The 24168-nt window shown below is 37.8% G+C and overlaps 2 protein-coding genes across 5 annotated transcripts in view; both read left to right on the top strand.

Moving 5' to 3' along the window:
- The window catches only part of LOC145204328 (uncharacterized), a 30572-nt gene extending 6885 nt beyond the window's left edge, over window positions 1-23687 (top strand). The window contains exons 11-42 of one of the 2 annotated variants that reach the window (XM_080076825.1): window positions 120-598; window positions 922-1038; window positions 1404-1541; window positions 13288-13378; window positions 13585-13703; window positions 13787-13877; window positions 14420-14597; window positions 14878-14979; window positions 15258-15454; window positions 15727-15838; window positions 15893-16020; window positions 16123-16189; window positions 16412-16566; window positions 16634-16833; window positions 17019-17175; window positions 17243-17375; window positions 17597-17752; window positions 17989-18140; window positions 18348-18579; window positions 18675-18842; window positions 19016-19178; window positions 19347-19411; window positions 19518-19649; window positions 19889-19935; window positions 20135-20352; window positions 20425-20519; window positions 21052-21292; window positions 21641-21703; window positions 21785-21901; window positions 22156-22329; window positions 22661-22789; window positions 23342-23687. In XM_080076825.1, the coding sequence (XP_079932951.1) occupies window positions 120-598; window positions 922-1038; window positions 1404-1541; window positions 13288-13378; window positions 13585-13703; window positions 13787-13877; window positions 14420-14597; window positions 14878-14979; window positions 15258-15454; window positions 15727-15838; window positions 15893-16020; window positions 16123-16189; window positions 16412-16566; window positions 16634-16833; window positions 17019-17175; window positions 17243-17375; window positions 17597-17752; window positions 17989-18140; window positions 18348-18579; window positions 18675-18842; window positions 19016-19178; window positions 19347-19411; window positions 19518-19649; window positions 19889-19935; window positions 20135-20352; window positions 20425-20519; window positions 21052-21292; window positions 21641-21703; window positions 21785-21901; window positions 22156-22329; window positions 22661-22789; window positions 23342-23496 (4771 nt within the window). In that variant the 3' untranslated portion in view covers window positions 23497-23687. Of the gene's footprint in view, window positions 1-119; window positions 599-921; window positions 1039-1403; window positions 1542-13287; window positions 13379-13584; window positions 13704-13786; window positions 13878-14419; window positions 14598-14877; window positions 14980-15257; window positions 15455-15726; window positions 15839-15892; window positions 16021-16122; window positions 16190-16411; window positions 16567-16633; window positions 16834-17018; window positions 17176-17242; window positions 17376-17596; window positions 17753-17988; window positions 18141-18347; window positions 18580-18674; window positions 18843-19015; window positions 19179-19346; window positions 19412-19517; window positions 19650-19888; window positions 19936-20134; window positions 20353-20424; window positions 20520-21051; window positions 21293-21640; window positions 21704-21784; window positions 21902-22155; window positions 22330-22660; window positions 22790-23338 lie in introns of both variants that reach the window. The other variant, XM_080076824.1, reaches the window with a different exon arrangement.
- Window positions 4317-13113, top strand: LOC145204329 (myosin light chain kinase, smooth muscle-like). 3 transcript variants are annotated; one of them, XM_080076826.1, is made up of 8 exons: window positions 4317-4472; window positions 8885-8993; window positions 9347-9550; window positions 9909-10050; window positions 10832-11034; window positions 11382-11534; window positions 11652-11787; window positions 12540-13113. In XM_080076826.1, exons 1-8 carry the CDS (start codon window positions 4454-4456, stop codon window positions 12654-12656), a joined length of 1083 nt encoding a protein of 360 aa, XP_079932952.1. In that variant the 5' UTR covers window positions 4317-4453; the 3' UTR covers window positions 12657-13113. The 3 variants fall into 3 exon arrangements, with proteins under 3 accessions (XP_079932952.1, XP_079932953.1, XP_079932954.1); XM_080076827.1 differs by lacking the exon at window positions 4317-4472 and adding an exon at window positions 8115-8515; XM_080076828.1 differs by lacking the exon at window positions 4317-4472 and adding an exon at window positions 8540-8626.
- Window positions 23688-24168: the final 481 nt, after the last annotated feature.

Raw genomic sequence — 24168 nt, 5'->3', positions numbered from 1 at the left:
ACTACATCTTCACAAACTCCAACTTTCTTTGACAAACAGGAAAACAAAAACCAAACATTTTAATAGTTTGCAAATATTTCTGGTATATTTGTTTGATGAAATTTGCGTTTCTTCTGCAGCAAGTTGCTCGCTTTGCAACCAACGTTGCGAGAATCTGCAAAAGAAGAAGAGGAACAACAAAACCGTTGCAGTGTTCACCAAAGTAAAGATGCATCTTGCCCCCGCAGTAAACAGCCATCACCAGAAATCATGGATAAAAACTTAACGGAAACACAGGACGGTTACAATGTTTCAAAAACAGAAAATGTCCAAAGTCCTGTAAAGGAGGAAAAGGCTATTGAAATTGAACAGACTTGCGAACCAACAGACGAAAACAGTAAAAATGAAATGGAAACATTGGAAGGTTCTGAAAATTTGCGTGGCTTTCGTGCAATGTGCAAATCTTTTGACGAACCAAGTAATTATGAAAATGATTTGGATAAAACAGAAGAAAATTTGGTTTTCTTTCCCAAAATGAGGCAAGTTTCATGCAGTAGTGAAACTGATGCTATTCCTACTTTAAAGAAACTGTGTCGGAATGTGATTATGAAATGTTCAGGTATGTTTCAATTAATTGTAGCTAATCTCTATTTACATTTTGGTTTGCATGTAATGATGAAAGACGTTGTTTTTTCACCAAAAACAAAAGTGTTTTGAAAAGTTAAAACCCTGGTAGGCAATGGATTAAATACAAGCTTCTAAAAGCTGTTGTTGTGACTTTTTATTGTTGAATAAACAAATTTCCATTAAAGAATCATTTTCAAACATGAGGTTTAATCAAAACGTTATATCCAACAGTAGTGTCGTTGTGGAAACGAATGTTGTAACCAAATCAGAGGACGAGTCTATCAACAAATATGTGTATAGTACTTCTTTTTTCAGATAAAAAGTCGCTTTCCTTCGTGCAAGAAGATTCCCGAAATATGAATGAACTTATTCGAAACTTATTGGAGTTCAGCGACAAACAACACGGATTTGGATCTAAATCTCCTTTGTCAGGTGAAAATATGAATCAAAAATTTTTCTCGTCCGGCCTTTTCTTTTCGATTAAGTTTTTGTCCGTGTTTGTTTTTAATGTTCCAGATAGCATTTTGATATCTTACCACAAGATTGTAAAAACCTCCGCTAAGTTCAGACCAGCTTGGATGTAGCTTGACAGTTTTTTGACCTTTGCACAAGAACTGAAGCATTCGCGAAGTACATTGCCATTTCAACATTTACACATTTATGTTATCATTCTACAAGGATTTCTGTGCAGCTGTGGCATATCATGTTTCATATACCACATCGTGTTCAACAACAAATCACCAAAACATGCTTGATAAGTTTATATATCATTCCATTCAATGTTAAATGATTTACAGGGAATTCAACCAGTTGGGCTGATGACTTCTCAAATCACGTCACGTGTCAAAATGCTGAAACGCAAGTGGAGGAAATCCCACCAATGGAATCGATGGAAATTTACGACAACTGGAATGAAACTCGCGAAGGAGGCCTGGGTAAGGGTGTAAGAAAACATAAACGTAAAAGTTTGTTTGCTGAAATTAAACCGAAGAGAGACCTTCTCACTGTTTTAACACATGACAAAACTCTCAACGTAAACATACCTGAATAGTTCAAACTCGCTTACGCTATAAAACTCTGGGCCAAAGAGCGTCCATCGGTATACATGATTTTTGTTTGCGGCAAACATAATTCACCCACGGTTTTCGGCATTATCATTTTCTAATTTGAATAGCCACTCACTAATATCATTCGCCGGTTTCAATCCTGAAATCCACACCCCTGTTTCGAAAATCACTGTAATCAAACCCCAAGGGGGTAAAGAGGCCATTCTTAAACGACCCTTCAAGCAATGACGTCATTGCTGCTCTGGCGAATGTGACGTTACGGTTGAACATGAATGGAATAGTTTCGCTGCTAGCGTTATACCGCGGCAGGGTGAAGGGGTAATTGCACATGGAACCCTCTGTGTTCAAAATGACACAGTGACTGCTGTGATGCGGTATGCTATGTAACAGGAAATACCACTGTTTCAAATACAGCAGTGGAGAATAGTTGGTGCAGCAATGTGCCAAATTTTCCTTTTAGTGTCAGGTTATGTGTACATTACAAACAGGAGTTAACGTAGGAAAACTTACAGCGTTGAGGTACTTTAGTTCTGTCTTATGTGGTTTAGTGCCCTGTGTAGTTCTAACCAAGGCACAGCTGAAGTAATAGTGATGATTACAAGGGATGCAAGGGTCGTGGGATATTATATTTCCTGTGCGCCCACAACGAAAATCACTTGTATTACGCATGTACAGTAAGACAGTCGGTACTTTACGCTGTTCATAACAGTGTTTATGTTTTATGCGTCAGATATCAGTAAGCGTTTTGTTGGCGCATATAGAAACAAAATATCCCATGACCGTCACATTACTTGTTGTTATCACTATTACTTCATCTGTACCTAAGTTAAGTAAAGTACCTAGACGTGTTTATGTGTTTTATGCGTCAGATATGAGCTAGTGCAATGCATAATATCACAATCAGTGACTTTAGCTTTGTTCAGAAGCCTGATTAAAGAATGCGTGTAATTCTAAGATTGAACATATTAATGCCTAAAATTAAGCAGATAGCAAATTTTTATGCTGCATCTAAAAATAGGTCTTATGCAAGACAGCAAATGAAAGAAAATAGAACGTTAAGCAATGCCAAAACAACAGCTAACTAGTCATACCAAACAGCTTTGTACCATCGTTGGCAATGCGTCATTGAGAGAATACAATGAAGCGATGAGCCGGTATAATAGCAACTTTGCAGCTGATTAGGCTTGTCGTGAAACGTCGGCCAGCAAAGTAGACTATTTTCACACAAAGTGATCAGGCCATTAGATCCCCGCACCTGTCCATTGACTAGTTCTAATTACAGACGCAAAGCGCCATTCGTCGTGGGTTCCCATGTTACCAACCTCAGCTGCCGAAGCGCAATTCTCTGAATCATGTTAGCTGATTCATTCGCAACAGTCGTGCATGTGTGAGTCGTTCCGTTTAGATGATAATATTACGCAGCAATGCACTTATAGTTCAGTATAAAAACTAGTTATATGCACGCGTTTGCATGGTTCCAGAAAGATGAGTCAAAGCAGTATGTAAACTTGAATAAAAACTTGGCAGCAATAGCTCACAACTTGCCTGACTGAGGTAAAGAATCTAAAGGTGTTATTGTAGGATTTATATCAAAGTTGAAGAAGTTTGTGCAGGTTTAAATGCCTAAATCCGAAAAAGACGAGATGCTTTAGTAGGGCATCAAAATACAAGAAACAAGTCTTGTTGCACAATGTTGGCAGGCGTGAGCTAAAATCGCTAGAAAGTTTGTTTTTAAACGTAAAAGATAGGCTTACAACGCTTATAGTGGGTAAGTAAAGCAGGTAGTAGCTAACGAATACGGTTCTTGCTTGGGCCTAGGGAGAGGTAAAGACCAGTATCGTATTCTCAGGGGACAAACATGCAAAGCCAATTAAAAAGATAAAGCCTAACAAAGGTTATAACAAAAGTGCAGTAGCCACCACAAGGCAAACAAACGTTTAGCAAACGGATAACATAAACTTCAACAACGTTAATGAAATGAACCACCCTTCATTTCGCAACAAAGTCATTAGGCGACGTCTAAACCTGATTAACTGCTTATGACGAAAAACTACTTGTCCACACCGTCCAAGCTGTGAATAAGAGTTACTTCGCATTAAACTTAAATGATGCACGATAATTAAGATCACTGACTTATAAGTAGTTTACAATGATCTATAAGTAGTTTTGCTAAGTTTACAAATGCAATGAACGTTTTCATTTTTTCAGTAACTTTTAAGTGGTTGATTTGCTTGGTCACGCATATTTCAAACCAATGTGCCGTGACCAGAGACACAGAGACACCATAACGCACAAATCAGTATGCACAAAAAAAACGACGGAAAAGTTTTCAGAATTACGCAGGATGGATAGAATTTGGATGTCTCACTTACGCACACAATCTTTTGTATATATGCTACGTATCAATTTGGGACGCTATAGTGATTAAAGTAGTTAGTTTGATGTGTTTTGTTTCGCTTCCACCAAAATAGAAATCTTTTTTGCCCAAGACAACCCTTGCGAAGTTTCCATAACATTAACGTGTGGATCTTGTTAAGATTCAAAAGATATAAACTCGGCGCTTTTTTCGCTGAAACAAAGCTTGAAATATGGTTATGATGAGGTTGTAGGTATTGGTTATAGTTAACTTCGTAAAATATGTAACTTACATGAATGTTACTGTAGGTGAAACATATGTGTAAACATTTGATAAGAAGTATATAGATAAGCTGTAGTCTGTCTAACATTTTAAAACCACCAACGGGAGCGGTTTTTGAAATCGATTTGAAGCCACAGCAGCAATGAATGACACTGATTCAGGTAAGTCAACTATATTAACCATACACTTTATATTCAAAATCCGTTTTTTTATCATCTATAACCGTTTCATGAACTTGGCAGTTCAAAGAATAGTGGAAAGTTTTCAGCAACAAGCGGAATTTTTACCACTTAACTTAACAGTTGGATTGTTGAGCAAAGAACTGTAAAAGGGAGTTTTCTTTGAAACCTACAAAGTACAGTGGTTTTAGTGAGTCTAACCAGGATTAGAAACCGTAGATGAATTTTCGGTTACTGTGTATGGATGCCTAGGTCGTTCCGGTTTATTGCACCCCACCATTGCTTTCTTCATTACTTGGAAACGGCAAAATTGTTTCGCGTCTGTTATGGGTTATTTCAAAACCTTGGTTCGTTATCTAGCATGCTTAAAATTACAGAGCCGCTTGATTGACCAAAAATTTTTTTTGACGGTAATTTCAAACATGTACGGTGTACAACAGAGCTGTAAACGGGCCTGAAATAAGAGCCCGAACCCGAATCGTTTTTGGGAAGCCCGTTTAGTCCCGAAAGTTTGATTGACAGGAAAAGTTCAAGACAACCAACACAATAGACAATTGATCTTAAACAAGGCGTTTTAGGGCTGTTTGACATTAGGCCAGTTCCAGCAACTGGCTTAGCTATTGAATTTTTTTTAAGCCAGGCCCGAATCAAGCTCGTTCTTTTTAAGAAACGCAAGCCCGAACCCGGCCCGACTTACAGCTCTGGTATACAATAAGTCGGGTTTGTTTGCAAAGTATGGATGTTTCAACAAAATTATAATGATCATTCATAATGGCAGTGGTAGTACAAACAACTTTTTAGAGCTATTAGGGTTTTCGGTGCTACGTTAGGAAACCTTCGCTGTATTTGTCGGGTCAGAAACGCTCGACTTTTTTATTCAAGATGAATATTACTTATAAATATTACCAAAAAAGTCAACATAAGTCGTGACTTCCATATAGAACAAATCAGGAAAATAATATTTTTAACTCTCAAACCTGGCTTTGATACCGAAAACATGCCATAATTAGGCCATGGGTGGAAAATCATCAACACAATATCACTTTTAATGTTTAAAGATGACGTGACCAAAATAAGTGCAAAAATCTCCAAAAGAAAATTGATAAACTTTTACCGCGAATCTAAAGCTAGGCACGTATCATGGATTATATTTAAGTAAACAAACCTTATGTCCTAGTGACCGAAAGCTTTTACTGAGTTGGACTGGGATTTGAGTGTCATCGCCTTTAATATTTGACCACCGACTTTCGGCCTTGTGTTATGAGATGGGGTTTCGCTCAAACGCAACCACAACACTTAAATGCCTTTTCGTTATCACCGGCAATGTTTGTTCAGGAGTTTCAGGAAACTGCCCTCTGTCCTCTTCAATGACCAACGCACTGTCGAGTTTTGTGCGCACTTAGAAGTCGTTTGCGTTTTTTATGACCAGTGTCCTAAGTTATTTAGGTGAGGTGACTAGCTTACGCCTAAAGTTCTCAAGATAACTGTTGTTTTGCTTTAAACATAAATATCAGTTCATTAATCGTTTCGTCCATAGAAGTTAAAATGTCAACAAAAATGTACACCGCCAAGATGAACTGCAAATGTAAAGGCGTAAAAAACATGGTGTAATTAGCGTGTAATAAGTTATTGTGTAAACAGGAGGCAAAGATGGTGCAGACAATTTCCCTCCCCTAAACTCGTGCCCATTTTTCAAAGCAAAGGCTTTACAAATAGATGAAACGCCCATATTTGCTTTCAGTGTCTCTCGAACTTTGCAGAAACAGCGCGTGGCATTAAACTCACAACGCTTCGAGGCGCTTTTTACCTGAAGAAATTAAATCGATGTGAGCTGAAGGGGTTGTGTGTTCAGACGTCTTGATGGACGATGACAATCTTTTTTCTAGTTTTGGGAGAGCTTTTAACTTGCACGTGATTTTTAGCCCCCTAGGTGATTTAGTCTCCAATCCAACAGTCTATGGACAAGAAGCAACGATTGTGTATCATTTAGTTTCGTGAATGTACACAGGAAAGGGAATTAGACGCATAGACAATCAGTGTAGCCGAAAGTGTGTTTGAATTTTGTATCGGTGTTGTAGCGAAAAAGCGGGTTGTTTGCTTTATATGGTATGTTGATCCTTAAAATACTTAAGGATTGTGAAAAGGCTAGTTTCTTGCGCGCGACTATTATTTTGCACAATGAAATGGCGTCATTATTTTGATTTAACCCAGTAATCATGACTGACTTATACAGGATGCTTACGATCTCCATAACAATGTTAAATCCAAACAAACAAGTAATCGTAAAAAAAGGATGAAAAAGAAAGGACGTGTTGCTAAGCTTTGCATAAAGCCCCGTGGTCAGTGTTTTTTTAAGGTGTTTTGCAAATTTCTCCAGCGGTTTCCCAAAATTTAATTTAACTAATAAATAATTCGTTTAAGCAAATATGGCTATTTTTTGGTATTTAAATGAAACACTTGCGGTCTCTTAAAACTACTTAGCGGTCACCCAAACCAAACCTTAAAAAAACCCTGTCCGTGGTTGATTGTGATTGGAAGTAACTACATACAGAAACATTTCAACTCGCTAGTAGGAGGCTACATACATAACACGAAAGAGAGACCAGGTCATCTGTGAGTTTTAGTGCATTTCACATAGAAGCGCGCTCATACCGCTGAAAAAACTTGTCACCACACACAAATGGTATGGTCGCAGTTAAAGCTCTGCAAAAAGAGAAGTGACAACGTTTTGGCTGTCAGAAATCCTACTAGTCACAAACATCAAACGTTCAGAGTCAGGGCCTGGAGAAAATTCAACGTATCAATAAATCACTATGTTTGCTATCGCGCAAGATATTATCAGCAAAATGTAACAGAGCAATTTTGTGAAATGTCTTGTTTGGCGAGCAAGCCTTTCATTTGCTAGTTGTGACAGGTGTGAAATGTAGTGAGTCGGGAATTGCAAATATTACCTTCTATTATACCACGGTCCTTTCGTTTTTTCAAAAGGCCTCTAAAGGAAATGTTTTTGACATATGTTGGATGTTAAAAATTATCGAAGAGCTAAAACATGTTCAATTGAATTTTTTACTAGTGTTTGGTTAACAAAAGGTGAAAGGAAATGGCATAATCTTTGTTGTAACCACGTTTGCTTGGTGTCTGATTAAATTTGTCGCTTTATAGCTTGAGCTCTTCGAAACAATTCATTTCACAGTTTTTGAACTTTTGTAACCATGCTAAAACGAAGTTCAAAATGACCTTCTATAATACGGTAATGAAAACATACTTTCGGGCGTTTTTGTCAGGGTTTGATAAGTGGTGCAGTTTGTCGCAGTTAAATCGTTTGTGTAGAATTGCCCACTACGCGATTGGGCGCTTGTCGTAATATTTGTCGTGATGGTCGGTTCATGTTTGCTCATACTTGTCACAAGCGGATAGCACAACAGTTGCCTCTGTGCCACAGCAGGCCAACGTTATGTTTGGCAACATGTATTATAAGATATGTTTGCTGTTGCAACAAGTACTGGAAAGCTTGCCTGTATACTTTCGAAAGGATTTTTCTGCAGAGTTTTACGATGAACTGTGTCCTTTTCTTCAAAATAATTAGAGCTATTTTTTATTATATCATTGTTTTGACACAATTGATTAGCCTACTGTTGACTTTGTTTCGTAACCCGCTTTGCTTAAGAACGTAACTTGCACCAGTGTGGGTGTAAGTCTGTTGTTTATAACTTGCTTGTATTTACGTCTTGCTGCACAAAGTCTGTTGCGTAATTTATTGCCCTAACAGTCATAAAATATCTCTGCACACGAATGCCCTTTGCAATGTAAAGTGCATTGTGTGTTAACGTCGATACATGTGGTTAAAGCTAAACTTTACCGGCAGAATCTATTTTTGTTCAGTGTTTCTGATGTTAGCCAAGCGGTGCTGGATTTAACAAAGGGGCAAAGTTTTAAGTTATCTTTACAAGGTTTACACACCAAGGGTTTGAAAGTACACGAAGTACAACCGCTGGTCAACAAAAATCTTCTTGTGTGCAAAGCAGGTGGTTTAGCAATTGTTCGTTCTTTGTTTCGTTAAGTCCTTATTGTTTCGAAACTGGGCGCTGTGAACTTCTATTGTTGGCAGAGAAATTAAACAGCAGTTTTACATACAAGTAGGTTCGTGCTAAGCTAAGCAAGTTTTGTTGAGCATTTTGTGTTCAGACATGTTAAGTTGTTTTACAAGCGAAAGTGGCGGCAGATTAACAAGTTTAGGCCGAATGAATTACATCACATGCATATAGAAGTTATATGCATGTGTGTGCAATTAGCTTTACAGTTTTATTTGAAGCTCAACAAACAGTAGAAAGAGAATTAACGTTTTTGTAATTTGTTCAAGCTTTCGTATTGTAAATAACAAATGGTTTTTATAGCAAACCCCGCTACTTTGGGAACGCCCACCCCGTTTCAACACAAAATCGTAAAGGCAAGGAACGATAAAACGCTCCTTGAACTCTACGACATGAAAGATGCACTTGGCAGGTAAGACATAGTAATATATAACATCTAGTATTATGTTTGCACGTAGAAAAATTCATTTAAATGTCATTTGTTGGGTCGTATTGTAAATTACTCCGATAAAGTAATTTACAATATGAAGTCAGTGACACTGCTCATAAAAGTGTTTACAGTGTGTGGGTTTTGTGTACATTTACTATTTTTTATATTTGCTGGTTCGGTTTGTAGTTTAAACAAATCTGTACTTAAATATGATATGACTTTAAGACGACACGGAATACATGCTATCATTCAAGTGAATTTAAATGCCATTGAAAGTACTAAAGCAGAAACAATTCAATCTCATGGTCAAAACAATTTTCGTTAAACCTTCACAGTGGACGATTTGGAAAAGTTTCTATGGTCATCGAGAAAAATGGTGGTGGAAAGTTTGCTGCCAAACAATGCGCTTGCAGAAGAGCCAGCCAACGTCAAGAGTTTGACCTTGAAATCGACATCATGAATGACCTTGCACACCCCAAACTTCTTCAGCTTTATGATGTCATATACGGAAAGGCTGACGTCACCTTTGTCTTGGAATTGTAAGTTGACGAAAAAATGCTTATGTAGCATTTTTGGTCCAAAATAGAGGAATAAAAGTGGCTTTACCGAAAGCACTTAAAACCTTGTGGTAAAAAAATATGGAAAATCGTTGTCACATTACTTCGTTTTGCCTTTTTCAAATAGAATGTAAAGAGAAAAGTTTAGATATTACGTGAAAGATGCATTGCAAACTTACAAAAAAATATAAATTCTTTGAAGCTTTGTTTTGTTAGCAGCCGTGAGTTGCAATGTTGGACTCCCCGCTGCTTGTCTAGATGTGCCCTATTTTAACACTTGCAGTAGTCTACTATTTTGCTGTAAAACGACTTGTTAATTACTCGATACATGTCGTTGCAGAGTCACCGGTGGCGAGTTATTTGACAGAGTTTGTGACGAATCCTTCGACTTGACAGAACAACTAGCAGTAAAATACATTGAACAGATTTGTGAAGCGATCAGCTACATGCACACAAAGAACATACTTCATCTCGACCTCAAAGTAAGAAATATTTGTTGATTTCAAAACAATTCAAATGTTTCACGATTGCGCTATACATTTAATTTAGTCAATCGTTTTTGTTGAGAAACGCACATAACTCAAAATGCTAAACATAAACGTTCGAAAAGGCAATTTAATAGAAACGGTAAACAGATTTGTTTTTTTTAGTAGCAAACATATGTTAATACACAACATGAGATTTAAACACAACGCAAAGAATGACTTCCATAAACACTAATTTAAAGTGATTTTAACAGTAGTAACTGTCAAGCTGATTTTAACAAACCAAAGATCCATCAAAATTAATACTTCTTAAATTTTCCAAAGCACTTGTGCGAATCAATTATTTATAAGTTTAACGCTTATACCTTTTTGTGCCCCCTTTCGCTGCTGGATTATCTCCACTAAATATTATAGTGACTGTGTGGTTTTGCGTCACTACCCCCGAGCTAGATCCGTGCACGTTTTGTAAAGGTGCAATGTTGTCAAAAAATAATATTAGAAGTTATATTTTACGCATTTTCAGATTTTAAGAGTAATTTAAAAAACAAATTGCAAATTAAAATCTACAAATAATAAAATTGGTTTGTCCTTTGTTAAAATTAAATATGTACCTTTGTTTACTGAAGTCATGCTACCGTATTCAGATTTTAATCTTGATACATAGCTACATTGAAAACTTTAAAATAAAAAGCAACCACTCAAGACAAAAATATATTAACTTCTTAACTTTAAAACTTGCAACCTTTCATTTTCAAATGCATATTCTTTTTGTTCGCAGCCTGAAAACATATTGTGCTTGAGTCCGGCTCGAATTGACATGATTAAAATCATCGACTTTGGTTTCGCGCGTCGCTACGAGCCTCACAAGCCCCTTAGAATCATGTTCGGGACCCCTGAATTCGTGGCCCCCGAGGTCGTGAACTTTGACCCCCTTGGCAAGGGAACAGATGTGTGGAGTATTGGAGTCATCACATACGTGTTGTAAGTTATTGAAATAATTATGTTGTAAGTATAGGCATCTGTAGTTTGAAATATTTTTTAAAATCTAATGTGGTCATATAAGAAGACATTCGGTTTGGGTAATGCATTGTTACCATTTTGTACAAAACCACAGTACTTGTCAAAAGACATGACGTGTAAGTAACCAGAAATAAATGGAGAATTCAATACAGTCGGTCTGTGTTTTTCGTCATGCAACGTACTATGTATTGAGCACACGTGGTTCAGGATTCTTTCTGTAAATGAGCTGTAATTTAACGATTTTAACTTGATAGGCTATAAAATACAAATTCATAAAATATATAAAAAAATACTTTAATTTTTGCTAGATTATCTGGACTTTCTCCTTTCATGGGTGACAACGAGCAAGAAACTCTTTCCAACGTCACAGCTTGTGATTTAGACTTTGATGATGAAAGTTTTGATGAAATTAGCCCAGAAGCAAAAGAGTTTATCACAAAATTGTTGCAGAAACAAGAAAGGTTTGTAAATTATCTCGCCATACGAACTGTTTATTTAGAAATATTCGATAAAACCCTGAAATAAGCTTAGTACTTTCCTAAAACAAATTAAATTATATCGCAACGATTCTACTTTAGGGCTAGACCGAGTTGCGATGAATGTCTGAAACAGATTTGGCTGAAGAAGGCTGCAGAAGATGCTTCAAGTCACAGAAAAAGCCTTTGTGTGGCTGTCACCAACCTCAAAAAGTTTGTTGCAAGACGGAAATGGATCGTAAGTAGTGCAGAAAACGCTTTGGGTACCTAACTTAATGACGCCAAATTGCAAGGGGGTATTCGGATCTAGAAGTAGGAAATTATCAGGATGTTTTTTTGGTCAGTGTGTTTAAAAAAGTGGAAAAGGGTAGTAGTCTATTGCAAAGATATGTCAAAAGAAATGCGATGGTATGAATGACAACAAACGAATGCAAAATTGTAATATTTAGTGATTTCTTTATTTGTGTTTGACAACAACTTTTTCCGTTTCCATGCATGCTATTATTGTTTGTGTTTTAAAAAAGTCCGTAAGATTTTTAAAAAAATTGTTGTGTTTTAAATTTATTCAACTTAATGGCAGAAACGGCTCCATAAGCTTGTGTACATTCATAGCTCCAACGTTTAATTGATATTTGCAACAGCCGTTATACCACGACTCCCATGGGAAAAGGCAACAGTAATGATTCAAACAACCTAACGGGCTTCTATATTGAGCAGGCAATTTACACTGGGGACATACAGGTCAATGGGAACGCGCATTTTATTACAGCACAGTAAACCTATCATTGCAAAATTGCCATAATTTCATCGATTGTGGGTTTGATTCCAACCATACCTCACAATTACGTCCGTTTGAAAACTAATCCCAATTTAAACCTCGGTTTCATAATTTCGGCACATAAAGGCATTTACTGCTCTTTCTGTATCTATTTTGACAATCTACAACCAGATTTTAAAATCACTGTTTTTGACTGTACGTTTTGCTTTCAGCGTTCAATCAATGCGGTACGAGCAGTAACGAAGCTGCAAGCTGGACTGCGTAAGGGAGGAGCAAGTATTACCACAGAACCATGTGTCAGCGAAGCCATGAAGAAACTAACCACATAAAAATCGTATAAAACAAGCAAGATTTCTATTGCCCCAACCCTCGTGCCGTTGTTGTGGATACAAGGGAATGCAAAGGGATATTAAAAAAACCGTTTCTTCCAATTGAAAATGCTTTTGTTTCGGGAAAAAATATGTAAAAAATGTTCAACACAGATTATTGATCGAAAAACAAGTTTCTAAAACGGGAAAACTTTGGAAAAATATAGTTTTTCGCCTACTTCTGTCGTCGTATTTTATGCGACATCATTCATCTGTCAAGAAATGGACAAACCGTGTTTTAAATGGTGCTGCGTACTCCTTCCTGCCTCCTAGCGGTGTAATTCGTGATGATTTACGATATATTTTTGATTTGTTCTATTTCGATTTCGTTCCTGTTGTTTTTGATGGTTTCTTTTGTTTTTTACTCGTGCATGGATTTGTGTTACCAAGTCGATTTAATAAATAATCTTGTCAGTGAGCCGAGACTTGCTAGAGAGTCTAAATGTGTTTGTGAACAAATTCATAAACAACAATGAATTCAACAACAAAACTCCATGAAGAGCTCTGCCTCAACTATTTATCAATTGTAGATCAAGCTGGAGGTTTGGAATTAGCGTAACCTTTTGGGAAAAAGTGTTTTGGTACGTTTTAGATTCGGACCATAAGCCACTTAAAATCATACCAAAGAAGACTGAGAACAACGGGGGTAACGCAAGTCGAACTTCCCAGCAACCTGCTCCAAGGTATATTATTTCTAAAATTATTCAGTTATGCGATTTTAAGGATTGCGTTTTAGGGTCCGTAAAAAGTCACATTTAAATTGTTAATATTTTTGCAGTGTTCCAGGCAAATATTTTGTCTCCTTTTAAGTTATTTTAGCGTTCAAAATCAAATATTTAACTTTTAAGATTGCAAACTTGATATGATTTTTCTAATAATCGCTTTTCAGTTTTCCCTACAGCAACGACCAAGATATGGACTCCAGGCGAGGTTCAATCATTTCATTTAGCAGCGTTGCGTCGACAACGTATTACAGTGCAGAAGATGACGACGGGATGTTGTCCGAAAGTAAGTGGATTTAAACTTTGAACAAAGATCTTCCAGAATCTGACATGCGGTTATTTAACGAGCTCTCTGGTTTGTCGTTTTAGCAACTCTAGAATACTATTCACCCAATGAGGGTGATTTCTTGTCAACTGACGACTTTTTCAGTCCCGATTCAGAAATCCAGATACCATCAAGGTATGTTCTTTCAAAAGTTTGGAATTAAGCAAAGTGTACAATAGGAAACAAAAACGAGAATTAAAGTCGAGTTAAACACATAAGAATTCAACTTGACTCTCAGCAGCTACCCGTCAGCAACATGCAGAGTTTATAAAATGCAATTTTATGTTAGCAGTTTATTTACACAAAGTCCGCGTTATGGTGGGGAACACGGGCGGGAAGCGACGTCTTCCTTGTTAAGTAACGGTTTATTTTCATCTGGGAGAAAGACATCACAGTTTGTACATAACGGAAGGCTTATACCTTCAGCTGTATATTACACATAACAGGCCACAGGCAGCCAGTTAAAACAAAATTTATCAGAGTAAGTTAAAACTGTGTCTGATTTACGGTATACTACTATACACCAACCAAAACTGAAATACTATTAGGCCGCCGAACCAATTCTATTGGACCAAAAATCGGCACAAACCACTTACAATAGCCAAAAAAGGCTTGCCCCAGTACGTCACTGCTTCTTACCAACTTATAAAATTTAAACAACCCTAAATATTTCGCAGTAATTCAAACCTTCTTCCATCGTACCTTCTGAATCGTCATTCTCTGAGCACCCAACTAAATTCAAACGACGTCGATGACATGCAACTGTTTGTCCCTCGACCGTCTCCACGACCTGGAAATGACGAAACTTCTCAAGACGAGATCTCTAGTTGTCGCATCATTGCGTTTAACAACACGGTAAATAAGTTCCTTTTTCTTTTTGCAAAAGTTTTGTGTGATTTCTCTAATAAGCATTGTTTATCTCTTTGCAGCGTTTTTTAAACCGTATTCAAGCTTTTAAAAATCTGCTTAGCCTGATATACTTTTTCGGACACGGTTGTCGAAATTAAATCACAGTGACGCTCATTTTTCTTTCAGAAAACATGCTGTTGGTTGTATATTTTTCGATATCTTACGGTCTATGGTATCAAACCCATCCGTAAGGTTTACGCTCACAAATTTGTTTTTATATTGACAGATATCTGATGACTTAACTGAAGCAACAGACAGTGGTGAAGAAACTCCTGTGGTGAACGAATTCAGCGATGACGAGAATTTGATTGCTTTACCGACTTTCAAGGTAGTTATACGCAAATTGTTTTGTGATGATTAAGTCCACTTAAACAACCTAGTAAGATTAAAAACAGTATATGATAAAAATGTGATCAAGTCCATTTTTAGCCAGGTAATGCTTTACAGTATCGTTACAAGTTATAATGTGTTGCAGACTAGCTTGAAATAACTAATGTACCATGTTTATAGTTTTTATAAAAGTTCAAAGGTTGTGTTCTACGGTATTTCATCGCGCACTCAAATAACTGTAAAATCCTAATTCGTGATGATTAACTGCTTTCGTAGGAACAACTTGCTGACCTCAGTACTTCGATCGGTAACACCGTCAGATTATTGTGCTTGGTTGAGGGGAACCCGCCTCCTACAGTGCTGTGGTACAAGGACTGCTTAAAGATTCCGAACACAAAACAAGGCGATGATACGGAGATGGGAAAACGCATCGACATCACTTCATCCAATGAGAACATGGAATCCACAGTTAGGTAGACAGCAGTAAAATATATTTCTAAAATCGAGGTTTGCAAGGTGCCAACACCGAAGTTACAAAAACACAAAAATAGCAACACTTTAACAATAAACTTGATACCTAGCTTGACTTTCAACAGGTTTTTCAAAAAGGTTTTTCCTTAAGTCCCAAACTATATACGATTTCGTAAACTTTCACACCCTTCCGAATCTAAAATCAAACACACTTATACAAGCGCATTGAAATGTCAAAAAAGAAGACAGTTTATGTTTTCTTTTTCTTGGACAGACATACTCTTTGCATCAAAAACGCGATTGCCAAGGACAGTGGAAACTATTCAGCTTCTGCCACAAACCGCTTCGGTGACGTCACAAGTTCATGCAAAGTTCACGTGCAACAGGTTGTGACGTTATAATTAGATACGACGAATCAATTAAAGAATAACTATTTTTAGGACCCAAAGTGTCTGAAAGAAGAAGTTGCTCACGTGACAAGGTTTGTGGTCTCAAAGGTAGAAAGCGATTGCGACATCGTGCGGCCAAAGAGCGACCAGAACTCCAGTCACGTGGTGAAACCAGAAATGTTAGTTGTTACACAAAAGAATTATATGGTGCTATATTTATCAACTGTATAGTGATACTTTTTAAGAACAAAACGTTATCAAGCAACACATTATTTTTGCAGAGATTCAAATTCAACTGAAAGTCAAATCACATCATTTTGTATGGATTCGGTTGCAGCGCAACCAAAGGTTCGTTGCTTAACAACTGTGTAAACATTGCAAAGTATCTGTCATACCGCTATCAAAGGCTTGTCTGTAGTGAAACAATTATACAACAAATAAGGACTTGCCGATTTATACAAAAAAAACTAGTTTCAGACTTTTCGCTTGCTAAGTAAAAATATATTTGAATTGCAAATTAAATTTAAAGCGTTGGAAGCAATACAAGCTTTACTGCCACTTTTTACGCAGGTCGACTTAGCGCCATACTTTGAGGACATTATGGAGGATATAGAAGCTAAATCCGGCGAAGACGTCACACTAAGTGTTCGCATTTACGGAGAACCTCCGCCGATAATCACGTGGTACAAAGACGATCGTGAAATTGACGACGGGAATTGTGTCAGGTACATCCCCCCGGGAAACTTCCATTTTGTAATAAAAAACTATGAATTAAAAGTTGTTTGTGAGCAGGATCAACGACAACGAGTGTCATTCTTTGTTGATTAAAAACGTGACATCAGACCAAAGTGGGATCTACTCCTGTCGGGGGAATAACCGAGTCGGTGAAGTAATATGCAAAGCAGAATTAAGCGTGGTCCGTTGCGCTGATTGGATGTGTTCGTCGGACGATGAGAGATCATACTCCAGTATTGCGAGGAGACATCTTAAAGGTAAAGTTTGTGGCGCCATTTTACGATTTGTAAGCGTACAAAAGTAAAGTGTTGGAACTGAGTTTTTAGGAGTTTGGCCAATTCTGAAGTTAATTTTGACGCAAGTTATAGTAGTTCAAATGCAACAAGGAGAGGATTAGTCCATTAAATCGCGGACCATCCTCAAACGGGTTTCGTATTTCCAGACGATTACATCATCAACGACGTCATTTGGTCGGGATCATTTTCACATGTCAAATCCGTGACGTCAAGGCTGACGTACAAGACGTTTGCAGCAAGATTTGTAAAGGGTCGTGGCGTGGGGTCGGCTATGTTCGAAAACGAAGTAAAAATTTTGGGAAGGTAATTGTAATCTCGACAATTGTTTGCAATGTGTTCTTGAAATAACTGTTCAAGTGTTTTTACACAGTTTCCAACACAAGAATATCGTGTCTTACTGCGACCATTACAAGGAGAAGAAATACAGAGTAATTGTGACGGAAAAGTGTGAAAAGGAATTGTTTAATCATTTTCTTGAAGTTAACGAAATCACCGAAATGATAGTAAGTCTAAATTTGAGTTTTGTCATCCTATTTTCAATACCGACAACCAAATGATAGTGCTGCAAACCGTTTTTGATGTAACCGTTGGTTTACAAAATAAAAGTTTCCGTTTACACAAAAAATTTCACAACTAGACCTCCACAAACACACTTTTTCAATTTATGAGTGCCACCCCGGCTCGGAAAAACTATTTCGACTGCATAACGAGTCTTTTCATACAGATTGCTTTCTACATACGCCAACTTTGTGATGCTCTCATCTACATGCACGACCGGAGCATTGTTCATTTGAAATTGAAACCTGAAAATCTTCTTTTGCTTGATGATCTCACCACATTGAAAGTGGTTGACTTTTCGAGCGCCAAAGAGCTTTTACCAGTAAGTAACCAGTGAGTAAAAGTAAAAAGTTTAATGTTTGCCCAAAAGCAAAATTGGTCAATAAAAGAAACAACCATTTTCAAATTTCATGATTTCAAACTATCGTTGAATATAAAGTTTAACGTTTTGCATTGTATTCTTAAGTAAACGATAATTTTACCATACAGATTTTAGCTATGGTAAAATTAGTTCATTGTTGACTAACAATGTGAAAAATCTTATGTTTGTTTTCAAAGAACCAACCAGTGCACTGGAATCGGGGCATACCAGACTTCGTTGCGCCAGAAATCGTGATGTCAGAGCCAGTTACGACCGCCACTGACATGTGGTCGGTAGGAGTGATGACGTATGTCGCGATCAGCGGCATATCCCCGTTTGCTGGAGATACGTAAGTTGATGTTTCTTTGTAGGAGTGTCAATTCAAACAGTTTCTCCGTCCTTGTCCAACTGCTTGTTGGGTAAGGTAGCGTTATTTGAAATCATAATTCATTACCGTGATAAAGACGTTTCGTACAATGAGCTGTTAAAAGTTAAGTGATTTGTCCCATTGACAAGGTAGCCAACACTTCGATTCTTTGATATTCCAATTTTCTAGCGACCAAGCAACTGTACTGCGAATTCGTGACAACGATTGGAGTTTTAATCACAAAGAATTTGCCATTATATCGTCGGAAGCAAAATCATTTGTTGAGTCCCTGCTCGGGTGGACACCTAGCGGCAGAATGTCGGCAGCGGAAGCACGCCGGCACTCTTGGTTAAACACGCAGTCTTGTCTACCCCTAGCGACTGAAAAACTCAAATACTTCCAGTCTCGTCGAACTTGGCAGGTTAGTCTTAGTTTTAAAGCTGCATACACTTTTTATAACTATCCATGTTCTTAGCGTGATTGTCGTTTAAGCAAAACAATTTTTCAATTTTTCAGAGGTCTCTCGTGAGTCCAAAGTCGTCTACAGTAATTCGATCGATTCCCTCTTTACTACAAGGCGAATTCGATTCAACGTCACTAACTGTACCACGTCATGCCAATGATGACGTCACATCGTCGACCAGCAACACTGATTCGGAGGATGAACTCCACGGAGTGTCTTTCGTATGTGGGCCGTAAAAATGTTTTTCTGTATTAAAACAAAACAATTTCAGTTTTTGTTGAGAATTTTAAGTGTAAATATTTTGTAAATGAGGCCATGAACGGGTCTTATCACAACTTAAAACTCGAACCACATAGATAAATAACTACGTTGTAACAGAGTCTGTACTTCACAGATCCCTTCCAAAGACTCGACTCCATCTGTTCGAATTCAAGCCGCCTCACCCGTACAATCAGCAGCTGTAACCAGACGTCAGATGTTCAGTGAATCACGAAGTTTCAGTGGATCGATGGAACGACCTCTTCAGCTTAACAACGTCCCATCAGCTCCACAAACAAGTAACAGACTCGTTCATTTTTGATTTTGTTGTTTCGTCTTTATATGAAACCACTGTAGCCTATATAAAACTGTGTCACCAGCCCCAGTACACAAAACAAACAAAACTCAGACCCCGTTGCAAAACCTGAATACATATTTTAAAGAACTGAACTTGCTTTTTACACCAGATCTGGCACTACCCGGAGAATCGAAGGAAGTCACCAAAAATAAACTTTCGTCTATTGGAAAGAAAGTGAGTTACCGCAAAAATGCTTGTTGCAAACAACAAATAAAATAAATACTATGTACTTGACCGATAAAGCACTGCAAAATTAAGGTATTGGGTCTGCGTCGTTTAGGTAAGCTTTGAAGACGAGGTTTACACCAGTCAGCACTGTGCTACATCAGATGAAGAGGTTTTCCTATCCGAGTCTCCAACATTATGCCCACCAGATGATGCCACAGAGTCCAGACCCAAGTACCTCGATTTGGTGCGAATACGGAATTTTTAGTACATTGAAACATTGCGAGTTTGCAAAAGTCCAACGAGTAAAATCGTATTTACAATTTAAATCGTAAATTTCAAGCATTAAAAAAAGTTCAATCCAGTAGTTAGAGGAATTATACTCCTCTTTGTAGTGTACATATTTGTTTTCGGTAATATTACAACTAGTTTAAACAAACAGTTTAAGCTACAAGATTGGAAATGACAGCAAATTTATTTTTCCAGAATCAGGCAAATGCAGGAACCAAAGAAACTCCAAATGGAAACACAAGGTACATGTAAAGTTAGCAACGAAAATCCAATAAAAAACTGATATTGTCTAGCATATTAAAGCTGACCATCATACGATGATAATCCTCTTAAAACCAACAAAATCAAGCACTGTTCACATTAGCCTTGTAAAATCAAGTTAAACAAGGAGTCACCAAACGTACTCTTTAATGACACCAAAAAACGCGCATATTTCCATAGTAACTCTGTGACAAGTCCACCACTGCGTAAAACCAGTCGAGGGAGCTTAAAAGATGAAAAGAATACGAGCCCTACAGCTGGGTGCTGTGTTCACCCGGGTATATGGACCCGGCCGCCACCCCACCCTTCACCCACTCACCCATCGTCACCCAAACCCCACACAAGGAAACCCACTAAAAGCATTCTGAAAAAGTCGGGCTCGATTGATGGTGAATCTGGTAAGAAATTACAAACTTTGTTTTGTGGGAGTAAAGAAACTTGCTTCGTTGCTTATGTTGTTGTTTTACCAGGATCAAAAACAAAAATTTCAGATGACAAGTTTCCCATTGATCTACCCTTTAAGAGAAAACCATTCATAAAATCGCCTTCTCTTGATGTCAGCGGGGTAAGAAGTATTTTCAAAACAGACTGTTTCGCGATACCAGAGGTTGTCACATTGCGTTGTCGTGTTTATCTGTTCGCCTATTTCAACAAACTGATCTCACATCACTTTAGTTCCCAAGCAGTTGCTTGGGCATTGTAAGCCAGTTTCATCTGTGGTTTATACCCAGTTGTGGCATCGCATAGAATAGGTGAGGCATGGCTTTTTAGGCTGTGACTCCCAACAAACTAGAGTGCCGTTAGATTGCTACACTGGCCAATACGGCGAGACTTTATAGGTCGAAAACAGTGTGCACTGTCTCCAGTTAAATCTCACAAAAGTTCCACAAAATTATAGATGAGTTCATTGTAAACACTACGTTGCTTGCTTTGTATGACATAATGAATTATACATTATGATATTATGAAAACAGAGACTTACCGTGGTTAAATCATCTTAAGTACAAAAAGGTTAGGAACCACTGCTCTAGGTTATAGATATTCAAACCCGATTTTACGCATTTACGACCAAAAATATGGCTTTGTATATTTTTAAGCGTATGAACAGCGCCACGGATTCACCAACAAGTTTTCGAAAGATTTCGGCAGCCGCTAGACGGCGCCTGAACTTACGGAGGGGAGAATCTGCTGAATCGGCTCTCAAACCCAGTAAAACAAGAAGTGGTGGATTGCGAGGTCCGTTACTGGAGCAGCGAGGTGCTATAAGTCCGGATACGGATACAGTCGGTGCTCGCATGCGGGGATCCCCTGGCATCAAGAAGGTTAATTCTTCGGAGGGTACGAATTTTGTTTTGTTTTTGACTTTGCAAGTAAGACATGAATTTGGTTTTATGGAATTCTGTTTACAATAAAACTTTTACAGGAGACTACATGTACAATTTTGTTGTTATGTTCGTTGATATTTTTTTACACGGATCGGAAAAATGTCCATATTTGTTTGTGAAACCGATTTCTGTTCAACATTATGCCATAATCCATGTATGGCGTGAAGCGTAATATGTTCTATTGGAGTGTAAATATCTTTGGATTATGCTTTGAAGTTAGTCATCATTTGCTGGGGCTTTATCAAATCGCCTTTGTACACATTTACAGTGATACCTACATTTAAGAAGTATTTGTTTTCAGTGATCCACAAAGTGGCCAGACAAATCACCAAATCAACGGGGGACTCGCCTACGCTGTCACAGCGTAAGTTCTTGAATAACCAACATAAATATATGAGCCTGTTTTGTCACCATTTCTCATTCATTCTACATCATGTTGACACAGCTTGCCTGCCGCGCGTGCGCACACAACTCAAGGACTGTGACGTCATAGAGGGTTGTTCTTTAATGCTGCGGTGTGCTTTTGACACCACGTTGCCGTACGGCGTAACATGGCGCAAAGGTAAATGAAAATATATGCAGATACGAACCCCTTTCAAAATACAAAAATTTAACAAAACAGAAAGCACGTGACAACATACAGTAGCAAATTTGCCACTATTGTCTGACGCGTTTTATGACGAGGTAGGAATATTACAACGAACATATTTCAACCTAGCATAATACAAATAACGTAATTCGTGCTGTTTCTTTTCCTTATCTTTTTCCACGTAATTTCAAAGGGCACAGCTGAATTTTCAAAAATAAATTTTACAGACCGTGTTGATGTGAAAAAATCGTCCAAGCACGTCATCACGAATGACGTCAGAACTGGAGAATGTTCATTAACCATTCCCCGCCCGTCGATACCAGAGGTCGAAGGTGAATATAGTTGTGTCGTCACAAACAAACACGGAACGACTATCAGCAATTGCCAAGTCACAAAAGCTGGTAAGTAAAGTTGATTTTCAGTAAGAATGTTTCTGTAAAACCAAAGAAAGAAGTGTATATTTAACTATTTAATGGATCGACTGTTTCACGAAATACCCAAACCTGTATCGAATCCAAACGTCCGCTTATGATGCGTACATTTCAAAGGTATAACCTTTCCATTCAGTTCCATTCATCTTTTTGTATTCAGTTTGGCGTAAGTGGTATCAAACAAATCAAGTGTTTTAAACTCCGTTTTGCCTCTATACTGCAAAAAGTCGTTTCATCAAATTTACAAAATCGATGCAAAGAAATCCATTACCTGACTAAAATAGACAATCGATTTTTCTAGTTGTACCAGATCCTCCTACGTCACCAGAGGTTATCCGAGTTCAAGGCAATGACGTCTGGCTCACGTGGGAAGCGCTGACCAATTGCTGTCTTACAGATATTCGATACGTCCTGGAATACAAAGATACAAGTAATTCTCACCCCCTGCCTTTCTTGCTTGTTATATGCAACATGATGCTGGTGGTTGTTTATTTTAATCGCTAAAATCAAATTAGGTTATTCTATTTGAATAAAAACTGATGATCCCATGTTGTACACGGCGAAATATATAAACAAGAATTTGCATTAAGATATGCACAGACTGATTCAAGTTTGCTGTAACGCATAGATTTTGCGAATTAAAGTTGAGCAGTATCCGCAATTTCTTATAGTAACACTGGCCAAACCATGTCATACACTGTTTGCAAATTGAACCAATGAAAAAGTTAAACGTAAATGTACGCTTGAAAAAAATCTTGACGCTAAAAAATATAAGCCGTACGCCCTTTGGTTGGTTTAAATTATATTATATTCGTTTAAAAAGAGCTCCAAAACGTTAGAACGCAATGAAGGGCACATGTAATCGCTCAAAGCGTATTTGTTGAAAATGTCGAAACCTACGAGTGGCATTAGAGGGATTTGGTTTTCCACTTGAATCGCAATTTCACAATCAACATATGACCTTGTGCTGCTGTTTTAGCAGACGAGTGGAAATTGCGGGACGACTCGATACGCACCACTGCGTATCACGTGATTGGGTTGCAACCAAGCGCGACGTATCAGTTCAGAGTTGCGGCAACCACCAAGAAAGGAACTGGATCATTTAGTTTACCATCAACTTATACTGTGATACCATGATGATTTTAATGATTTGTGATGCTTAAATGTATTTGAAAGCTTTAATAAAGTATCTATATTTGCAATTTTTCGTGGTATGAGCACTAAGTATGTTTGATATCATGCCGATTTCTTATTGTTGTTTTTCGTAACGTAGCCATACTTTACATTTATAAAAGAGGCTTGATGAATAAAAACAGCAACAAGCGTGATTGATTTTTCTCTCCAAATCCTGACTTGAGCCACAGTAAAATCATCCTTTTATGTCAGGTGTCACAAGCAAATGACATCACTATTGTTGCCTTATGTTATTGGCATTTAGAACAATAAACACCGTTTTCCATTTAGGGTCATTGGGAAGAAAGTCCCACGTGAATTTCAGGTTTTTCATTGGTTAGGTCACTTAACCAAGTGACAACACATTTTATCTGAGCAAATGTTCGAATCGATTTTTTGAATAGGGTCAAATTAACGCGCTGAAACCCCAAGGGAAATCACCCCGAGAATCGTCTTGATTGAACAAAGGTATCGATTGAATCTAAACGACCATCTTGATGATGCAATTGTTTCAGGTACTGTTTCAGCTAAAATTCGCTGATTGGCTCTAGGGCGCTCTTAGGACTGAAAAGAATTGCCGACTGATGAACATTCACAGTACAGCCGGTGCATTGTGCCAGTCTTTTGGTGCTTTAA

This window comes from Phallusia mammillata, chromosome 8, assembly GCF_965637545.1.
Source record: "Phallusia mammillata chromosome 8, kaPhaMamm4.hap1.1, whole genome shotgun sequence".
Lineage (NCBI taxonomy): Eukaryota > Metazoa > Chordata > Ascidiacea > Phlebobranchia > Ascidiidae > Phallusia > Phallusia mammillata.
The sequence above is the reverse complement of the archived record's forward strand: the minus strand, read 5'-3'. Positions and strand labels throughout refer to the sequence as shown.

Bases quoted from the DNA above. Each gene is read 5' to 3' on its own strand.
- LOC145204329 (XM_080076826.1), top strand. The intron at 10,051-10,831 runs GTAAGAAATATT...TTTTGTTCGCAG, and splicing joins TACTTCATCTCGACCTCAAA to CCTGAAAACATATTGTGCTT. The intron at 11,535-11,651 runs GTTTGTAAATTA...ATTCTACTTTAG, and splicing joins TTGTTGCAGAAACAAGAAAG to GGCTAGACCGAGTTGCGATG.